General features: G+C 43.5%; 1 protein-coding gene across 3 annotated transcripts in view; it reads right to left on the bottom strand.

Annotated features, from left to right (window-relative positions):
* Positions 1–2,213: 2,213 nt before the first annotated feature.
* LOC137549080 (TIR domain-containing adapter molecule 1-like) overlaps positions 2,214–15,874 on the bottom strand; it is a 29,135-nt gene continuing 15,474 nt past the window's right edge. For 2 of the 3 annotated variants that reach the window (XM_068271181.1, XM_068271180.1), the window contains exon 2: positions 2,214–4,934. In XM_068271181.1, the coding sequence (XP_068127282.1) occupies positions 3,470–4,783 (1,314 nt within the window). In that variant the 5' untranslated portion in view covers positions 4,784–4,934 and the 3' untranslated portion in view covers positions 2,214–3,469. Of the gene's footprint in view, positions 4,935–10,055; positions 10,134–15,874 lie in introns of those variants that run through there. The other variant, XM_068271182.1, reaches the window with a different exon arrangement.

Raw genomic sequence — 15,874 nt, 5'->3', positions numbered from 1 at the left:
CGCTTGTAGCTCTATTCTGCAAGCAACTAAATACGCATTTATCTATCAGCAATGGATGTACACATTAGCGCCACTCAGTCTTGATCAGATTACAGTAGAACAGATACGGATTATTAAAACAAAAGCAACAGATCACTGGCATATTCAATCACAGATATGTAATCTGACCTACTTAAAAAAGAAAGATGCAAGATAATTAAAAAAACAAAAATCTACTTACCCGGGGCTTCCTCCAGCCCCTGGTAGCAGTCCCTCGTCCCTGTGCCCTCGCCGCAGCTCCACTCCCAGGCGTTGACCTGGGGGTCCCCTCCGGTGCAGATGCCGATGGGCATCCACTGCGCCTGTGCAAGAGCTGCTCGTGGTGTCGCTGACATCACTTGGCGAGGTCGGCATCTGCACCAAAGTGGACCTCAGGCCACCGGTTGGGAGTGGAGCTGCGGCGGGGGCACAGGACGGCTGCCAGGGGCTGGAGGAAGCCTGGGGTAAGTAGATTTTTGTTTTTTAATTACCTCGGACCTTCCCTTTAAGGTGTGTGGCCAAGATTATTTGTGATAGCTGGCCTGCCAGTGATGGCATCCACTAAGGTTGCAACAAATTATTTAAAATCACATCATCTGCCTTTCATTCTCTCAACTTCTCTTACTTGCTAATTTATAAAATAATAATATACTGTATTACTGTATATAAAAATAATGGATATTGTACTGGCTGGATTTATCCTATTATCTTAAAATGTTACCGTAAAGAAGCATTATACTTTTAATAGGTGGTTATTATATTTTGCACAAAAGATACTTCTGAAGAATAATTTGGCTAAGCTACATACACACTCATTGAGTGTTAAACCGTCACGATTGAGCTTAAAGGCTCATACACACATCAGACCATAGTCTTTGGAAAATGAAAGATCCCAGACCAATTTTACCCCCTTCCATGTAGTATGAGAGCCATACCTACACAGTCTATTCTATGGAGCTGAACTCCCCATCAGACAGAAATCTTTGGAAGATGCTGCACACAAAGATGCTGTAGACATTTAAAAGATCATTATCTGCAAAAGATCCGTTCCTGCAAAATGCATTCATAGTCTATGATATCTGCAGATCATCATACACACCTTGTTTAAGGGCGCAATTCCACTAGAGCGGCGCGCATCTGCGAGACGGCTCTTCCGGGTCTGCGGGGAAAGCAGACGAATCTCATCAGCCGTGCCATGCACGGCTATGGGAACCGCAGCCTCCCGCGCCGATTCGGATGGAAAAGCCGGCCGAATCGCTAGCGGTAGCGATTCGGCCGGCGTTACCATTGCACCCTATGGCAGAGTTTCCACGCACTATGCGCCTGCAGGGAAACTCTGCGGATTCGCGGCGGTTTCCGCTCAAGTGGAATCGTGCCCTAACAGACATTCATCTGCAGATCAGATCCACCAGGATGAATATTCTGATCTGCAGATGAATGTCAGTTAAACAAGATGTGTATGATGATCTGTAGATCTCATAGACTATGAATGCAATTTGCAGGAACGGATCTTTGGCAGGAACAGATCTTTTGCAGATACTGATCTTTTGTGTCTGTACAGCATCTGTGTGTGCAGCATCTTGCAAAGATTTTTTTCTGATGGGGAGTTCAGCTCCATAGAAAAGACTGTGTAGAGTATGGCTCTCATACTACATGAAGGGTGGTAAGATTGGTCTGTGATCTTTCATTTTCCAAAGACTATAGTCTGATGTGTGTATGAGCCTTTTGGGTTTGAGTGACATTGTTGTACAAGTGGTGTACAGACGCATCTGTTTGTGTGGAGAAGGGATGGTTTCTGGTGAGTGGGATGAGCAGAATAATAATGGGTTTGGGCGTTGCACATTCATTACCTTCAGGGACATCTATGCATATGGTACATTCTTGCTAATACAGTTCTGAATGGCCAACACAGTACAGTGCAATCTAGCGTACACTAGTTTTAGCCAAGAGTTTAAGATAATGAAAAAGTATTAGACTAATGGAGAGTCTCCACTGCATCATTCCAACATTGGCAGAAGTTTGCAGGCCAAAGTAGGGAAAATAGGCTATTTTACCAAACATTGCACAGGTTCTGAGCATCGTGAAAGCCAGCCTAAAAAATGCAGACACAAGTATAATGGCTATGTGCCACTGAACAAAACACAGGCACATTGGATATTGAAGCAAAATTACTAAAAAATACACATTGAATGGACTACATTAAGGATGATTTATTAGTTTGTTACAACTAACTTTTTCAAATCACTTTTAAATATATTGCAACCAAAACTTGAAGTCTGTGTTCTTCGGGATCTGAACAAAAAAAATGCAGAGAGTGATTTGGCCAATATGCAAATACTTTAATTCTTACCTTTTTCAGACTTTGACTGGCCAAAGCACAACATGACAGGACCTGTCTAGCCAAGTACTGAAGGCTGGCTTTACTGGAGTGTCAGCAAGCATCATTCAGTGGTGACGAGAAGATGAAAGAGGGCATGGTGCAGAGGGCTGGCATTTAGTCATTACAAGTCCTAGATTAAAGATATCAGTCACAAAGGAAAAAAAGAAACAAAAAAAAAGTATTAAAATTCCCTCTCAATAGTTTTTTTAAAAAAAATAAATCGTTCCATAGCAATAACATTTTGACCGATGATGGAATGTAAGGCTGAATCATCTGTTAGGAGTAGTTTTTTTTTTATTACCGTTTCAGAAATATAACTGCTGCCTACCTATTTATCACTGGTGTAATTCAGTGTTTTGCAGAATCGCCGTTACAGCAGCTATAAATTACAGCTGATATCCTCCGTAGTTACTTGTAGGAATTCCACACAAGACACCACAGATTGATTTCAGGCAGACGCCGGGCAGCATGACAGTGAGCACATAACATATGTGTGTCATTGCCCGGCAACCAGACTCTGGCGTCTCTGCAGAGGTCAACAAGTGCGAGTACAAGAAACTACGGAGGATGGCAGATGTAATTTATAGCTGCTGTAACAGCAATTGCAAAACAATGGATTGCACCAATGATACTAGGCAGCATATTTCTGAAATAATGAAAAACTACACCTTACAGATGGATCAGCCTTACATTCTGTCATCAGTCACTGATTACAAACACAGACAAATAAATGTTATTTCTATGGAACCATTTTTTTTTAAAAACTATTCACACTGTTTGAGAGGAAATTTAAATACTTTATGCCAAAACCGCAGTTTATTTTTCCCTCTCATTCGTGACTGATATCCTTTAAAACAAAATTTTCTGCTTTTATTTTTTATGTAGTTGTGGCAACAGCAGCACAGTGTACAGAGGCATCTGTGACTATGATGGGTACCCCTGGTTTAGGAAAGCCAGCCTGCAGGACCTGGCCAGCCAAGTCCTGTCTTTTGGTGTTTTTGCCAGTTATTATCTGATAAAGTAAGAATACTGACCGTATGAGACTTCGGGTTCTGGCAGTAACATTACAATTTAACTTGGAGTTTCATTCTTACCATCTTTATAACTGGTTGAGTCCAGATCCATTAGTGGATTTAATGGTGACTGGTTAATATTCATGCTGTTTTGATTTCCAATTTGTACATTGCCAGCATTGCTAATTTGAATAATATGTGGCTGCCCATGACACATGATACATGGATTTTGAATTTGGCGAGACAAACAATTGAGATCAGGATATTGTAAATTGTAAATATTCTGATACTCTTGTGAAATGGCTTGCAGTTTCTGACAATTATTATATTTTTCATGACTTTCCTTTAAACACCTTTGAAGTGTTACTTTTTGCTTATTTTTCCACTGGACGCGTTGCCTTGCTATAAAATCATTTTTAAAAGTCATTTGTACTTTACGTGTAAAGAGTGAGGAATGCTCTTCCAATGGAAGAAGGGATCTAAGACACAGTGGCAATTTCCATTTCTCAACTGGTGCACATTCTTTAGGTAAAAAAGGAATAACAGTTCCTATTTTTTCTTCATTTTCAATTGAATTCATTAGTACGGTATTAGTCTGGAACAGACCCCAGTTGCACAAAAAAGCATCAGTGATCAGAAGAATAATATATGCACTGTTCTCCACTGCATTCTCAAGACAAGTGAGAGGACTAACTCCAGGAGTTTCAAATCCTTCACAAAAAGTTATACCTTTCCCTATACCAAGCTTCTGTAGAAAAGTACAAACCCTGCATGCTACCTCCAGGTCATCAGGAACATGAAGAATCACAAAACTGAAAAACTCAACTTGGGATGTGGAAGAAAGAATAAATGAACTTGCTTCATCAGCATTTAAAGATGTGCTTTGTACATGTAAAGGATTGTAAGATGAATGTGAAGACATTGTAGATACAATAGGAGGAGAAACTTCACGTGGCAGTTCCGAAACGGGTATAGACTTCTGAACAACATTGTTATCTTTCTTCTTCCAGTCTGAGGAAAAGGTCTCCATTTTCACGTTTTCTGTAAACTGCTGATCAGAACATTTACTGCTTTCTTCCTGCTTACTAGTTAATGAAAAGTCAGAGGTGTTCGGAGCAATTAATTTGCAGAAGGAATTTTTATCCCGATTGTTATCAGTTGTACAAACCATCTGTGCATCCACAGTAAAGAACTGCTTCTGACATGGTTCTGCTGTAAATACTCTGGTGGGTGACTGGCTGATTTGCAAAGCACCTGATATTAAAGGAAAAGAATTGTGTGATGATCCGATTGAAATCTCTTTACTTTGTAGAGCTGAGCATAGAGTATGCGGATCATCGCTGAAATCGGTGTCTTTGGCGTTTCTTGACATACTGATTTACTTAGCTTATGAATGAACATAGGTACTTCTGTACAAGTTACTTTGGCTAATCGTATGTTAACTTTCCACCAACATGGAATGAATGCCACAATGCAACAGCTTGATCAGTCAGGGTACAAACTAGGATATGGTTGTATATTGACTGTATGAAAAAGAACAAGAAAAGAGGTTTTTCAGCATTTTTATACAAGGTTGCACAATATAAGCAGATCATATAACATGCATAAGTGCACCTTCATGCGATGGCTGAACTGTGTATTCAGTTTGCAGTTCATGATTTGCTGGTCTTTAGCACCTTCTTGCTGCAATTTCATGCAGCTGAATGGCAGCGTTTATAACCCCACATATCAGCATTTGATACACAGTGCAGTTACATGACAGCAAAGAACTACCTCATGTTACATGCACTATGCTCAGATGTGCTTCCAGAAGACATCCATCTCCCAACTGCCTGTTACCCAGTGCTTTCCAGCACCCAGTGTATACACTGGAGTAGATGACAGGCAGTGGAACCTAAAACATATGCAGTGCTTAAAGTGGATTAGTCTAGCATAATATAAAATAAAACTGTTTTCCCTACTTTTAATCTGCCATTACACTGATTACATCTCCCGGCATGCATTGCCTCACGTACAAGACACCGTCGGGAACTACAAAGCCTGCAGATTATGTTGATCGGGTGGAAAAGATGGCGCATCTCGTACTGGCTGGGAGTCAGAGGGTGCTGCACTCTATAATGATGATGCTCCCCCAAAGGCACACACTATTATGAACCTTCTTTACAGGCAGGTTCATTTTTTTTTTATTTTATTTTTTTAATCCTGGTGCTCAGTTCCCCTTAATACTGGGGGTACACCTGTCTATCTAATACGGAGGGAGCTACTTCTACTCATCTGCCACCTGAACTGGGAGCCAAAATTTACGAACCCTTTGTGGCCCACAATTTAAAGTTCACCCACCCTCCGGTTTAGGGGGTGGGTAGGCGTGGAGGTGGTTGGCATAGTACAGTGTAGGAGGAGGGTAGCTGGCACATGATCATGATGAGGATGGTATGTTGCATAGTGTAGGGTAGGTGGCACGTCTGGGTGAGAGAGGCACAGTATGGTGTATGGGGGAGAATGGATGGCACATGATGGGTAGGGTAGCTGGCACAGCACAGGGCAAGGATGGTTGTCATGTTATGGTGGCACAGAATGGCATGGGGAGGTAGCTGGCATGTCATGTGGAGGATAGATGGCACAGCACGATGAAGGTGGAAGGATAGCCAGTACGTCATGGTGAGGATGCCACGGTAGTGTATGTGGGGGGGGGGGGGGAGTTTGTTTAGCTTGCTTATATAGTAGTCCCCCTTTACCCTTCCTTTGCGTTCCCTGTTAGTATGGAGTGTTAGTGTGGAGGCCACCCTTTGCTCTACCTGGTTGTCTAGAGGTCCCCGTTCACTCTCTCTGGTGGTGCAGTGGATAGTGAAATGGTTAAAGGATACCTCAGTCCTAATTAAAATCTAAAAATGACGCCCTGTGTGTAGGGGGGGGGGGTGTTTATGCATAGGCTTACCGCACCTCCTGTGGCCCGGCATCTGCCCCCGTTCTCCCGTATTGCCTCGTGTTATACTCTTCCTGGTCGCGACCTTTGCCCCAGAAATACTGTGCTGCGCATGGTGTCCTCTTGGGGCGGCTTTTGACCGTGAACGTCCACGCAATGACGTACCTGGTGCTCACAAGCTGCCCCAAGAGACACTATGCGCAGCACAATATTTCTGGGGTAAAGGTCGCCAACCACCAAGAAGAAGATAACGGGAGGCAATGGGCTCCATTCACAAAACTTCCCATATCACCTAATTAATAAAAATAACCTTTCAGCACATTTACAAGCAAAATAATCACTCAAATTAAGTTGATCCTGATTAACTTAATTTCAACATTACTTTTCTTACCTTAATTATATTTTTGCTCTTTGGGAGCTTTAAAAAAAGTAACATAGATAAGGTGAAAACAGAGGTAAACAGGTGAAAAAGGAATGAAATGCTGCAGGAGGGGGGGGGGGGGGGGGGGAGTTTAGTATAAAAAAAATCCCTGTGAAAAGGCACAAAAGTCTGCTCTGCTACCTTGCAGAATATAGTTATATAGTTTGAACTTCTGACGCGTGTGTGTGTGTGTGTGTGTGTGTGTGTGTGTGTGTGTGTGTGTGTGTACACGTACAGTGGTTTGCAAAAGTCAGTACAAATACAAATGGCAGTACACTACGGGTGTAGGGGTTTGTCTCTTTGTTAAGAATTCTCTTACAGCTGTCCTCAACGATGAGATGGAGGAAGATTGCGAAGATGTGGAGTCTGTTTGGGTAAATATTCATGGTGGAAATTAAAGTTGCCAATTGCTTATTGGGGTATGCTACAGGCCACCTCTTATTAATGAAGCTGCAGAACTGCGATTACTACAGCAGATTGAAAAAGCTGCAAGTAAAAAATGAGGTCATAATTATGGGCGACTTCAACTTTCCAGACATTGACTGGCGTATTGAGGCTACCCATTCTGGTAAAAGCAGCAGATTTCTGGCAGCACTACAGGACAATTACTTGTCTCAAATGGTAACTGAACCAACTAGGGGGAATGCGTTACTGGATATGATCATTTCTAATAGACCAGATAATGTATCAAATGTGCAGGTTCAAGAACATTTGGGAAATAGTGATCACAACATGGTAACGTTTGATCTGGTGACTGATAGGCCACGGGGCAGCGGGACCACTAAAACTATGAATTTTAGAAAAGCAAAGTTCAATCAAATTAGGCAGGCACTAAATTTGGTGAACTGGGATAATGTACTACAAGGGGAAGACACTGAAGGGAAATGGCAAGCTTTTAAACTTATACTCAATCAATATTGTAGTATGTATATCCCATATGGAAACAAAATATCTAGGAATAAAAAAAGGCCTCTATGGATGAATAGAAAGGTTAAAGATAAAATGAAGAGGAAAAAGAATGCCTATAAGGTCTTAAAACAGGAGGGGACCGAGGCTGCACTAAGCAATTATAAGGAGTGCAAAAAAAATTGTAAAAAAGAAATTAGGCAGGCAAAGATTGAAGCTGAAAAACAAATCACTAAGGATATCAAATCTAACCCCAAAAAGTTTTACAAGTACATTAACTCTAAAAAAAGAAAGGTTGACTGTATAGGACTCCTAAAGGATGAGGGTGGGAACTCAATGGTGGATGACCAAGGTAAGGCAGAGTTATTAAATGCTTTCTTTGCTTCTGTCTTCACAAAAGAAACAGCACTGTTGCAAACTACAGAGGCAGAAGAGTCTCAATCTTCTAACTGTAATATTAAATACTTAACGCAGGAAGAAGTGAAGGCAAGACTAAATAAATTAAAAATAGACAAGGCACCTGGCCCGGATGGCATGCATCCTCGGGTTCTAAGGGAATTAAGTTCAGTTATAGATAAACCCCTTTATCTTATCTTTTGTGACTCTCTTGCAACTGGCAGAGTCCCAGTGGATTGGCGTACAGCCCACGTTTTCCCATTATTTAAGAAGGGCAAAAAATCAGATCCAGGAAATTATAGACCTGTAAGCTTAACATCAGTTGTATGCAAACTATTTGTGGGGTTACTAAGCGATACTATACATGACTTCATAATAGAAAATAATCTTATTTCTCAGCATCAACATGGGTTTACTAAAGACAGGTCCTGTTTGACTAACATGCTCAGCTTTTATGAGGTAGTGAATGCTAATATGGATATTGGGAATGCTGTAGATGTGATATACTTGGACTTTGCAAAGGCCTTCGACACTGTTCCCCACAAAAGTCTGGTGCAGAAGTTGAGGATGCAGGGACTGGGGAAGAGTCTGTGTTCATGGATAGGGAACTGGCTAATGGACAGAAAACAAAGAGTTGTGGTCAATGGATCGTACTCAAAATGGGAGACTGTTAGCAGTGGGTTCCCACAGGGGTCTGTTCTGGGTCCAGTGCCCTTCAATTTATTTATTAATGACCTAGTAGATGCAGTAGTGAGCAATGTTGCTATTTTTGCAGATGATACAAAATTGTGCAGAATCATCAACTCTCAGGAAGATAGTGTCATATTGCAACAGGATCTGGATAGGATGGCTATATGGGCACATACATGGCAGATGAAATTCAATGTTGACAAATGTAAAGTCATGCATTTTGGACGTACTAATGGTCTAGCACCATACAAAATAAATGGGATACAGTTGGGGACATCAAACTTGGAGAAGGACTTAGGAGTACTCATTGACAACAAGTTAAATAATCGTACTCAATGCCAAGCAGCTGCAGCTAAAGCTAACAAAATTTTGGGATGCATTAAAAGGGAAATAAAAACTCGAGATGCTAGCATAATATTGCCCCTGTTTAACTCTCTAGTAAGGCCACATCTGGAATATGGAATTCAGTTCTGGGCACCACATTACAAAAAAGATATTGCAGTTTTAGAGCAGGTGCAGAGACGAGCAACAAAATTGATGCGTGGGATGGAAGGTCTCACTTATCGTGAAAGGTTAGATAAACTGGGTTTATTTAGTCTAGAGAAAAGACGCCTTAGAGGGGATCTAATTAACATGTATAAATACATCAGAGGGCAATATAATAACTTAGCGGATGAGCTTTTTGTCCCTAGGCCTTCTCAAAGGACTAGAGGACATGATCTGCGCATGGAGGAAAAAAGTTTTAGCCATTTAGGAAAGGGTTCTTTACAGTTAGAGTGATTAAGATGTGGAATGCATTGCCACAGGAAGTCGTTATGGCAAACTCTATACCTGCATTTAAAGGGGGCTTAGATGCTTTCCTTGCGTTGAAAGACATCCATGGCTACAATTACTAGGTAATGCCTAATGATGTTGATCCAGGGATTTTATCTGATTGCCACCTGGAGTCGGGAAGGAATTTTTCCCTTTAGGGGCTAATTGGACCATGCCTTGTAAGGGTTTTTTCGCCTTCCTCTGGATCAACAGGGATATGTGAGGGAGCAGGCTGGTGTTGTACTTTATACTGGTTGAACTCGATGGACGTATGTCTTTTTTCAACCAAAATAACTATGTAACTATGTAACCTCGCCCATTAACCCTTCAGGAGCTGTCACTATAAATTTTAAGCCTGCCCCACCAACTGTGCTTTTTTTTTTTTTTCTCGTCCTCCTCAGGACTGTCACTACTTTTAGATTAGAACCTTCCACAGTTTTAGTCAGCATTTTTAATTTTATTGTTTTATTTTTTTCACTTTTCTTTTTGCCCCACCTGCTGCTTTCATGGTCCCCGCTGTTTGATTTGAAATAAATCTAAGGGGATGGATTCCCCCTCTTTCTGCTGGTCTTTCTGGGGGCTTTGTTTTTCATTACGTCTTGGAGCTGTAAATCAGCGCTACTTGTGGATTGGGCAGCGGCTGCAGTTTTGCTGAGCCTTCCTCACTGAAGCACTGGACCTTCCGGCGGAAGTGATGTCACATGTCTCCACCCTGTAGGGTAGAAATCAATATATTCAGTTTGGAGGATGCAGAACGCGTCCAGGAACCCTGCCGTGCGGGCTTCTATTGTCTCGAGACAGACGTAGGTTGCAGCAGAGCTGTATGTGTTTGGTTTTCTCTCTGGCAGTAACTCAAAACCAGAAGATAATCCCTTAAACTCTAAGCACGGATCTTCTTCTAGATCAAGCAAATCTCAGTCTCATAGAAGCTCTCAGAGACACTCTCAGTCTGGAAAGTCAAAAGCATTCTGGGCTTGTGGTCAGTCTTGTATGCCAGGGAAGCTTGGTTGTCCGGATTGCTTTTACTCAATCCCGATGGAGGAGAAGCCAATACAGGATTTACCGTCGCTAGTTAAAGAAATTGTTCAACAATCTTTGGCAGAACATTCGGCATCTCTTCCTACTCCTACAAGCAGGAGGTAACTGAGGAGTCAATTACCCCAGAGTTCCTGGAGGAAGAGGATGGGTTGGCAGTCGGGTTAGACTTCTCCTTAGTAACACCTTTTGTAACAGTCGGGTTCGACTTCTCCTTAGTAACACCCTTTGTAAAGTCTGTCAGGGATGCTATCCAGTGGGAAGAACCTGTGCAGAACAGACAACGTTATTTCACCCATTTAAAGAAGAAACAACTGACTTTTCCAGTAATGGAGGAAGTTTCAGAATTCGTTCAAGAGGAATGGTCGAAAATAGAAAGAAAAGTTTCTATGACTAATCGATTCTCTAAGTCAGGGGTCCCCAAACGTTTTGGGTCAAGGGCCGGGTCAACATACTTCAGACTGCTAGGGGGCTGGAGTATACATAAAATTATGTCTTTGCGGGCCAGAAAATGAAGCATACCCAGGTGACAACCTGAAGTCCAATTGGACTGCAGTGTCACCTGATGTGGAATTTGTTTATAAACCAGTGAATGACTGCTTTCTGGCTTCCACGTGGATGGGTGGTGCCAACACTGCTTTTCTATTTGTGGACCACCAATATTTAAAGATGTAGCTGACCTCATCTATAAGTAATACATTTTGTGTATAAAGGCTGGTAAAAAAGCCTCAGGGGGCCGCATTCGGCCTGCGGGCCTTAGTTTGAGGACCACTGCTCTAAGTTATAGCCCCTGGAGGGTGAAATAACGCAGCTAGATACACCCCCTACTGTTGATGCTTCAGTAATGCGCCTGGCCAAGTATGTAACATTGCCTCAAAATGGAGAGGAAGGTTGACATGGATGTAAAGGTGTATGCGCGTGTCGGATGTTTCCGGGCGGCCGGTCGTTTGGGAGTCTGGTCGGGCGGGTGTGCGGTCAGTTCACCTGGTGGGACTGGATTTGAACGAAATGCCTAGCGGATTCGTCGGGACCGGTCTTATTGGGTGGGCAGCCGGCCGTGCGCGTGCCGGGTTTGGCATCCCGGCGGCCGGACGTTCGGAGGGATCCGACATGTATATGAGCCTTAAAGAAGGCCTACGGTGCGATGGGTGCAGCATGTAAGCCGGCTATCGCCCTTACCTCAGTTTCCTGAGTCATAAGAACCTGGACTGACAACTTAGAGGGAGTCTAATGTGGACCGTAACACCCTGTGTCTTGCTTTGGAGGAGTTCAAACTCGCAGCCGACTTCGTAAGCGAGGTAGCTAATGATGTAATCAGATATGCTTCTAGAGGGATAGTATATACAGTAACCACTAAATGTGCTTTATGGCTAAGACCCTGGTCAGCGGACACGAATTCCAAAACATCTTGGTGCAAAATTCCGTATGATGGCAAAAACTTATTTGGATCGAAGATGGATGCAGCAATATCCAAAGTAATGGGCGGTAAGTCCAGATTGCTCCCACAGGACAGACACCCTAAAAGACCAAAATCTGGAGACAGGGGATCTTTCCAGAACCAGAATAAAGATTTCGGATCTACTAGGAATAATCAGTCCTTTCGAAGGAACTGGCAAGGAACCCAGTCTACGCTCTCCAAGTTTAATAAGCAACGAACCTCTACCTCAAATACCCAGACAGCTAAAACATTCTGAGAGGACGTCCGCCTGTCTGGAGCCGGTAGGGGAAGGCTACAGACTTTCACACATCTGTGGGCGGAAAAGATCCAAGATCCTTGGGTTATCAATACACTCAAATGGGGTCACACTTGGAATTTTAAAAGGCAACCCCCAGAGGTACACTTTGTAAAGACAACAGTACCAGCAGCACCTCAAAAAGTGGAAATTCTTTTCAGTTATGTACAAGAGTTAATACAGAAGAATGCCATCATAACGGTAGAAGGACCGGAGAGACATGGAGGACTGTACTCCCCGTTATTCTTCGTAACAAAAATAAAAATCAGGCCAATTGAAACCTGTGTTGGACTTAAGATTCCTAAACAAACATATAGACCAAGACAAATTAAGAATGGAGTCCCTCCAATCCATTCTCCCGACAATTCAGTTAAAGGACTGGTTACTGTCAGTAGATTTGGCAGATGCCTATTTGCATGTACCGATCAGAAAATCCTTTTAGAAATTTCTAAGATTCGCAGTGGGGGAGACATTTCCAGTTCCAGGTACTACCGTTTGGGATTTACATCGCTCCCCAAACGTTCACCAAGATACTGATTACAATTATAGCACTGTTGAGAAAGCAAGGGTTGCACGTCTACCACTACCTGGACGATATAATTTTAATGACACTGTCACGAGAGAAGTTGTTACAGCACAGGAAAATGCTCTTAGACACTCTTCAGCAATTCGGCTGACTTATAAACTGGGACAAGAGCAAGCCGTCTCCAACACAGATCATTGTCTTCCTAGGGGCAGAGAAAGACACGTTGCAGAACGCGGTCAGGTTACCTGTGGACAAGGTGGACTCAATAATAATGAAGGTGACAAGAATACAACCGACATCATTCTTATTAGCCAGGGAATGTCTGGCAATCTTGGGAACATTTGCGGTAACCATTCCAACGGTCAAGTGGGTCAGATGGAATATGAGAAGTTTCCAGAAGGCATTCCTGGATCAGTGGGACGGAGTCGGATCATTCTACTTCCCAGGATGATGGAGGAACTATCCTGGTGGACTGCCAAAACGAACTTGCTCAATCACCACGTTAGTGCCATCAACCTCGATAGTGATTACAATAGACGCAAGCCAATGGGGCTGGGGTGCTCATATGGAACACAACTATGCACAGGGCAGGTGGTGTACAGATAAGACATATGTTCCAGCCAACATTTTGGAGATAAGGGCGGCCTTCCAAGCTTTGAAGCACTTTGCCATAGAGATCAGAGGGAAAAAATGTTATTAAAGATGGACAATACCACGGCGGTAGCATACCTGCAGAACCAGGGGGTACTCAAAGCAAAAACCTCCTAAGAGAAGTAGAGCCAATCATAACTTGGGCACAGCAGAATCTGGAGAGCCTTCATGCGGTTCACATACCAGGAGCAGTGAACTTAGTGGCACACTTATTAAGTTGGCAATGGATAGATCAGAAGGAATGGAGCCTGAACAAATCAATTTTCAAAATTATTTGATGGCATCTCAACAGAATGCCAAGTGCCAATGTTTCTTCTCGAGGTACAAATACCTGCAGGCGGCGGGCTGGGACGCCCTGTCAATGCCTTGGACGTTCGAACTAGCCTACGTTTTCCCGCCACTCCCACTAATCCACAGAGTCCTGAAAAAGATTCAACAGGAGAAGATAACGGTGATAGCAATACAACCTCATTGGCGACACAGGCCATGGTATCCTCTGTTATAGAAACTATTGATCGTACCTCGGTTGACCCTGCCTTGTCTGGGGGATCTGCTGATACAGGAGGGCAGCCTCGGCACAACAGCTCTGAGCTTTTTCGTCCTTTTCACTTCAATAGTTAAATTCTGGCCCTTTAGATTAGATGTAAATTTAGCTTAATCATAATTAATCATAGATTTAGATGCTTAGATCTTTGGACTTGCTTAAGCTGCTCATAACATGGAACTCACCTTCTCCCCACGGGAAGCGGACGACCTCTCCCGAGTTCCCAGCCAAAGTCAGGAGACAGACAGCCCGGACAGCACTCACCCGCAATTTGTCACTCAAGCCGCAGCCCTCAGATCACGGCAACCGGCACCAACAGGAGCGACCCAGGCACCTGCTTCATCGCTGCCGCCGCCAAGCGCACCCAGATGCGGATGATCCGCCGCATCAACTCCCCGCTGCTCTGACCACGGATGCATCATGGATGCTGCTCGACCCTCCAGCCCTAGAACCGCTACCTGACCGGCGGTAAGCAGCGCGTTAACACCCACTCCAGCATCGGCAGACTACCGTCGCCCCCACGCTCCATCCATCGCAGCCGGTATCCGAGGCCTCCCAAGTGCTCACCACGTGGTAAGGCCTGCAAGTGTGCCCTGCCACTGATGCTGCTGAATCGCCGCTGGCAGATCGACTCGGCTCAGACTCTACTGCTAGCTTGTCACCTGGAAAGCCCATGCTGCACACAGTTCCGCACAGCACCAGAGTCGCACAAGCCTTAAACCAGCATTCAAATCTGGCCTCAACTCTCCACGACTGCCTCCCCCTGATCTCACGTGCATGCTCATCCCAGAGGCACTGCTCCGTAACCGGTAAGACTGATATACTGGCACTGAACCTTTGTTGTGCATGTGCTTAACAGCTGCCTATATACTATACGGCTGTGCTCAACACCGTACACCCTGCTACTCTCATCCGGAGTTTACTGCATATCCTGCACTGTTCCTGCTTATATGGTGTTTTCTGCATCTGCATATCCAGCACTGTTTCTGCTTATATGGTGTTTTTCTGCATCTACCATACCCCCCCATACATATATTGCTCTGCTTGGCACTGGTTGTCGTCCTGCACTGTGCACATACACCAGAACTGCGCATAACCTCTCTTAAATTAGGAATCCATCACCAACACCACTCACAGTGCAAGCTTACCAGCTTCTAATAAGACCCAGATTATAAGGTCTGCACGTTCAATATTCCCCACGATCAAAGGCTTCCTTGTTGCCACTTTTCAGATATCATTCCTCAGATGGTATTCCCAGCATAAGAAAATATAATATAGACAAGATCTAAGTGCACTCTGTTTTAGTTTAAAAGCCGGCACTTTAATGATAAAATACAAAGTATACAAATACTCACATAAGGGCCCTTATTACAGGGACCCTCAGTTGATAAAGCATATAAAATAATGTCAGCAGGATGCCACTCTCCCATCTGCCAACCGTTTCGCCCGACCTTACTTGCCTAATGACAGAGTGTCCTTAGAGATTACAGTTATTTCTGTTTAAATAACTGTTAATCTGGGTCTTATTAGAAGCTGGTAAGCTTGCACTGTGAGTGGTGTTGGTGATGGATTCCTAATTTAAGAGACTATGCAGCGCTAAAGTTTGGAATTTATGCTTGTGTGGAGTCTCTCTGAGGACTTTTTACTTCTGGGCAGCTCATGGAACTCTTATAACTCTTTGCGCGGAAAATAGTGCTTACATTGCGCATAACCTCTACTGCTAAGGGTTTCAGTTTGCGCAAATCCCTAAGTCCTACTTGTCCAATGCCACCAAACGCACCCGTCATCGCCTACAGCAGGTCGCAGCTCGTTTTCTGGGAGGCCA

The sequence above is a fragment of the Hyperolius riggenbachi genome, chromosome 1 (genome assembly GCF_040937935.1).
Source record: "Hyperolius riggenbachi isolate aHypRig1 chromosome 1, aHypRig1.pri, whole genome shotgun sequence".
Taxonomy (NCBI): domain Eukaryota; kingdom Metazoa; phylum Chordata; class Amphibia; order Anura; family Hyperoliidae; genus Hyperolius; species Hyperolius riggenbachi.
The sequence above is the reverse complement of the archived record's forward strand: the minus strand, read 5'-3'. Positions and strand labels throughout refer to the sequence as shown.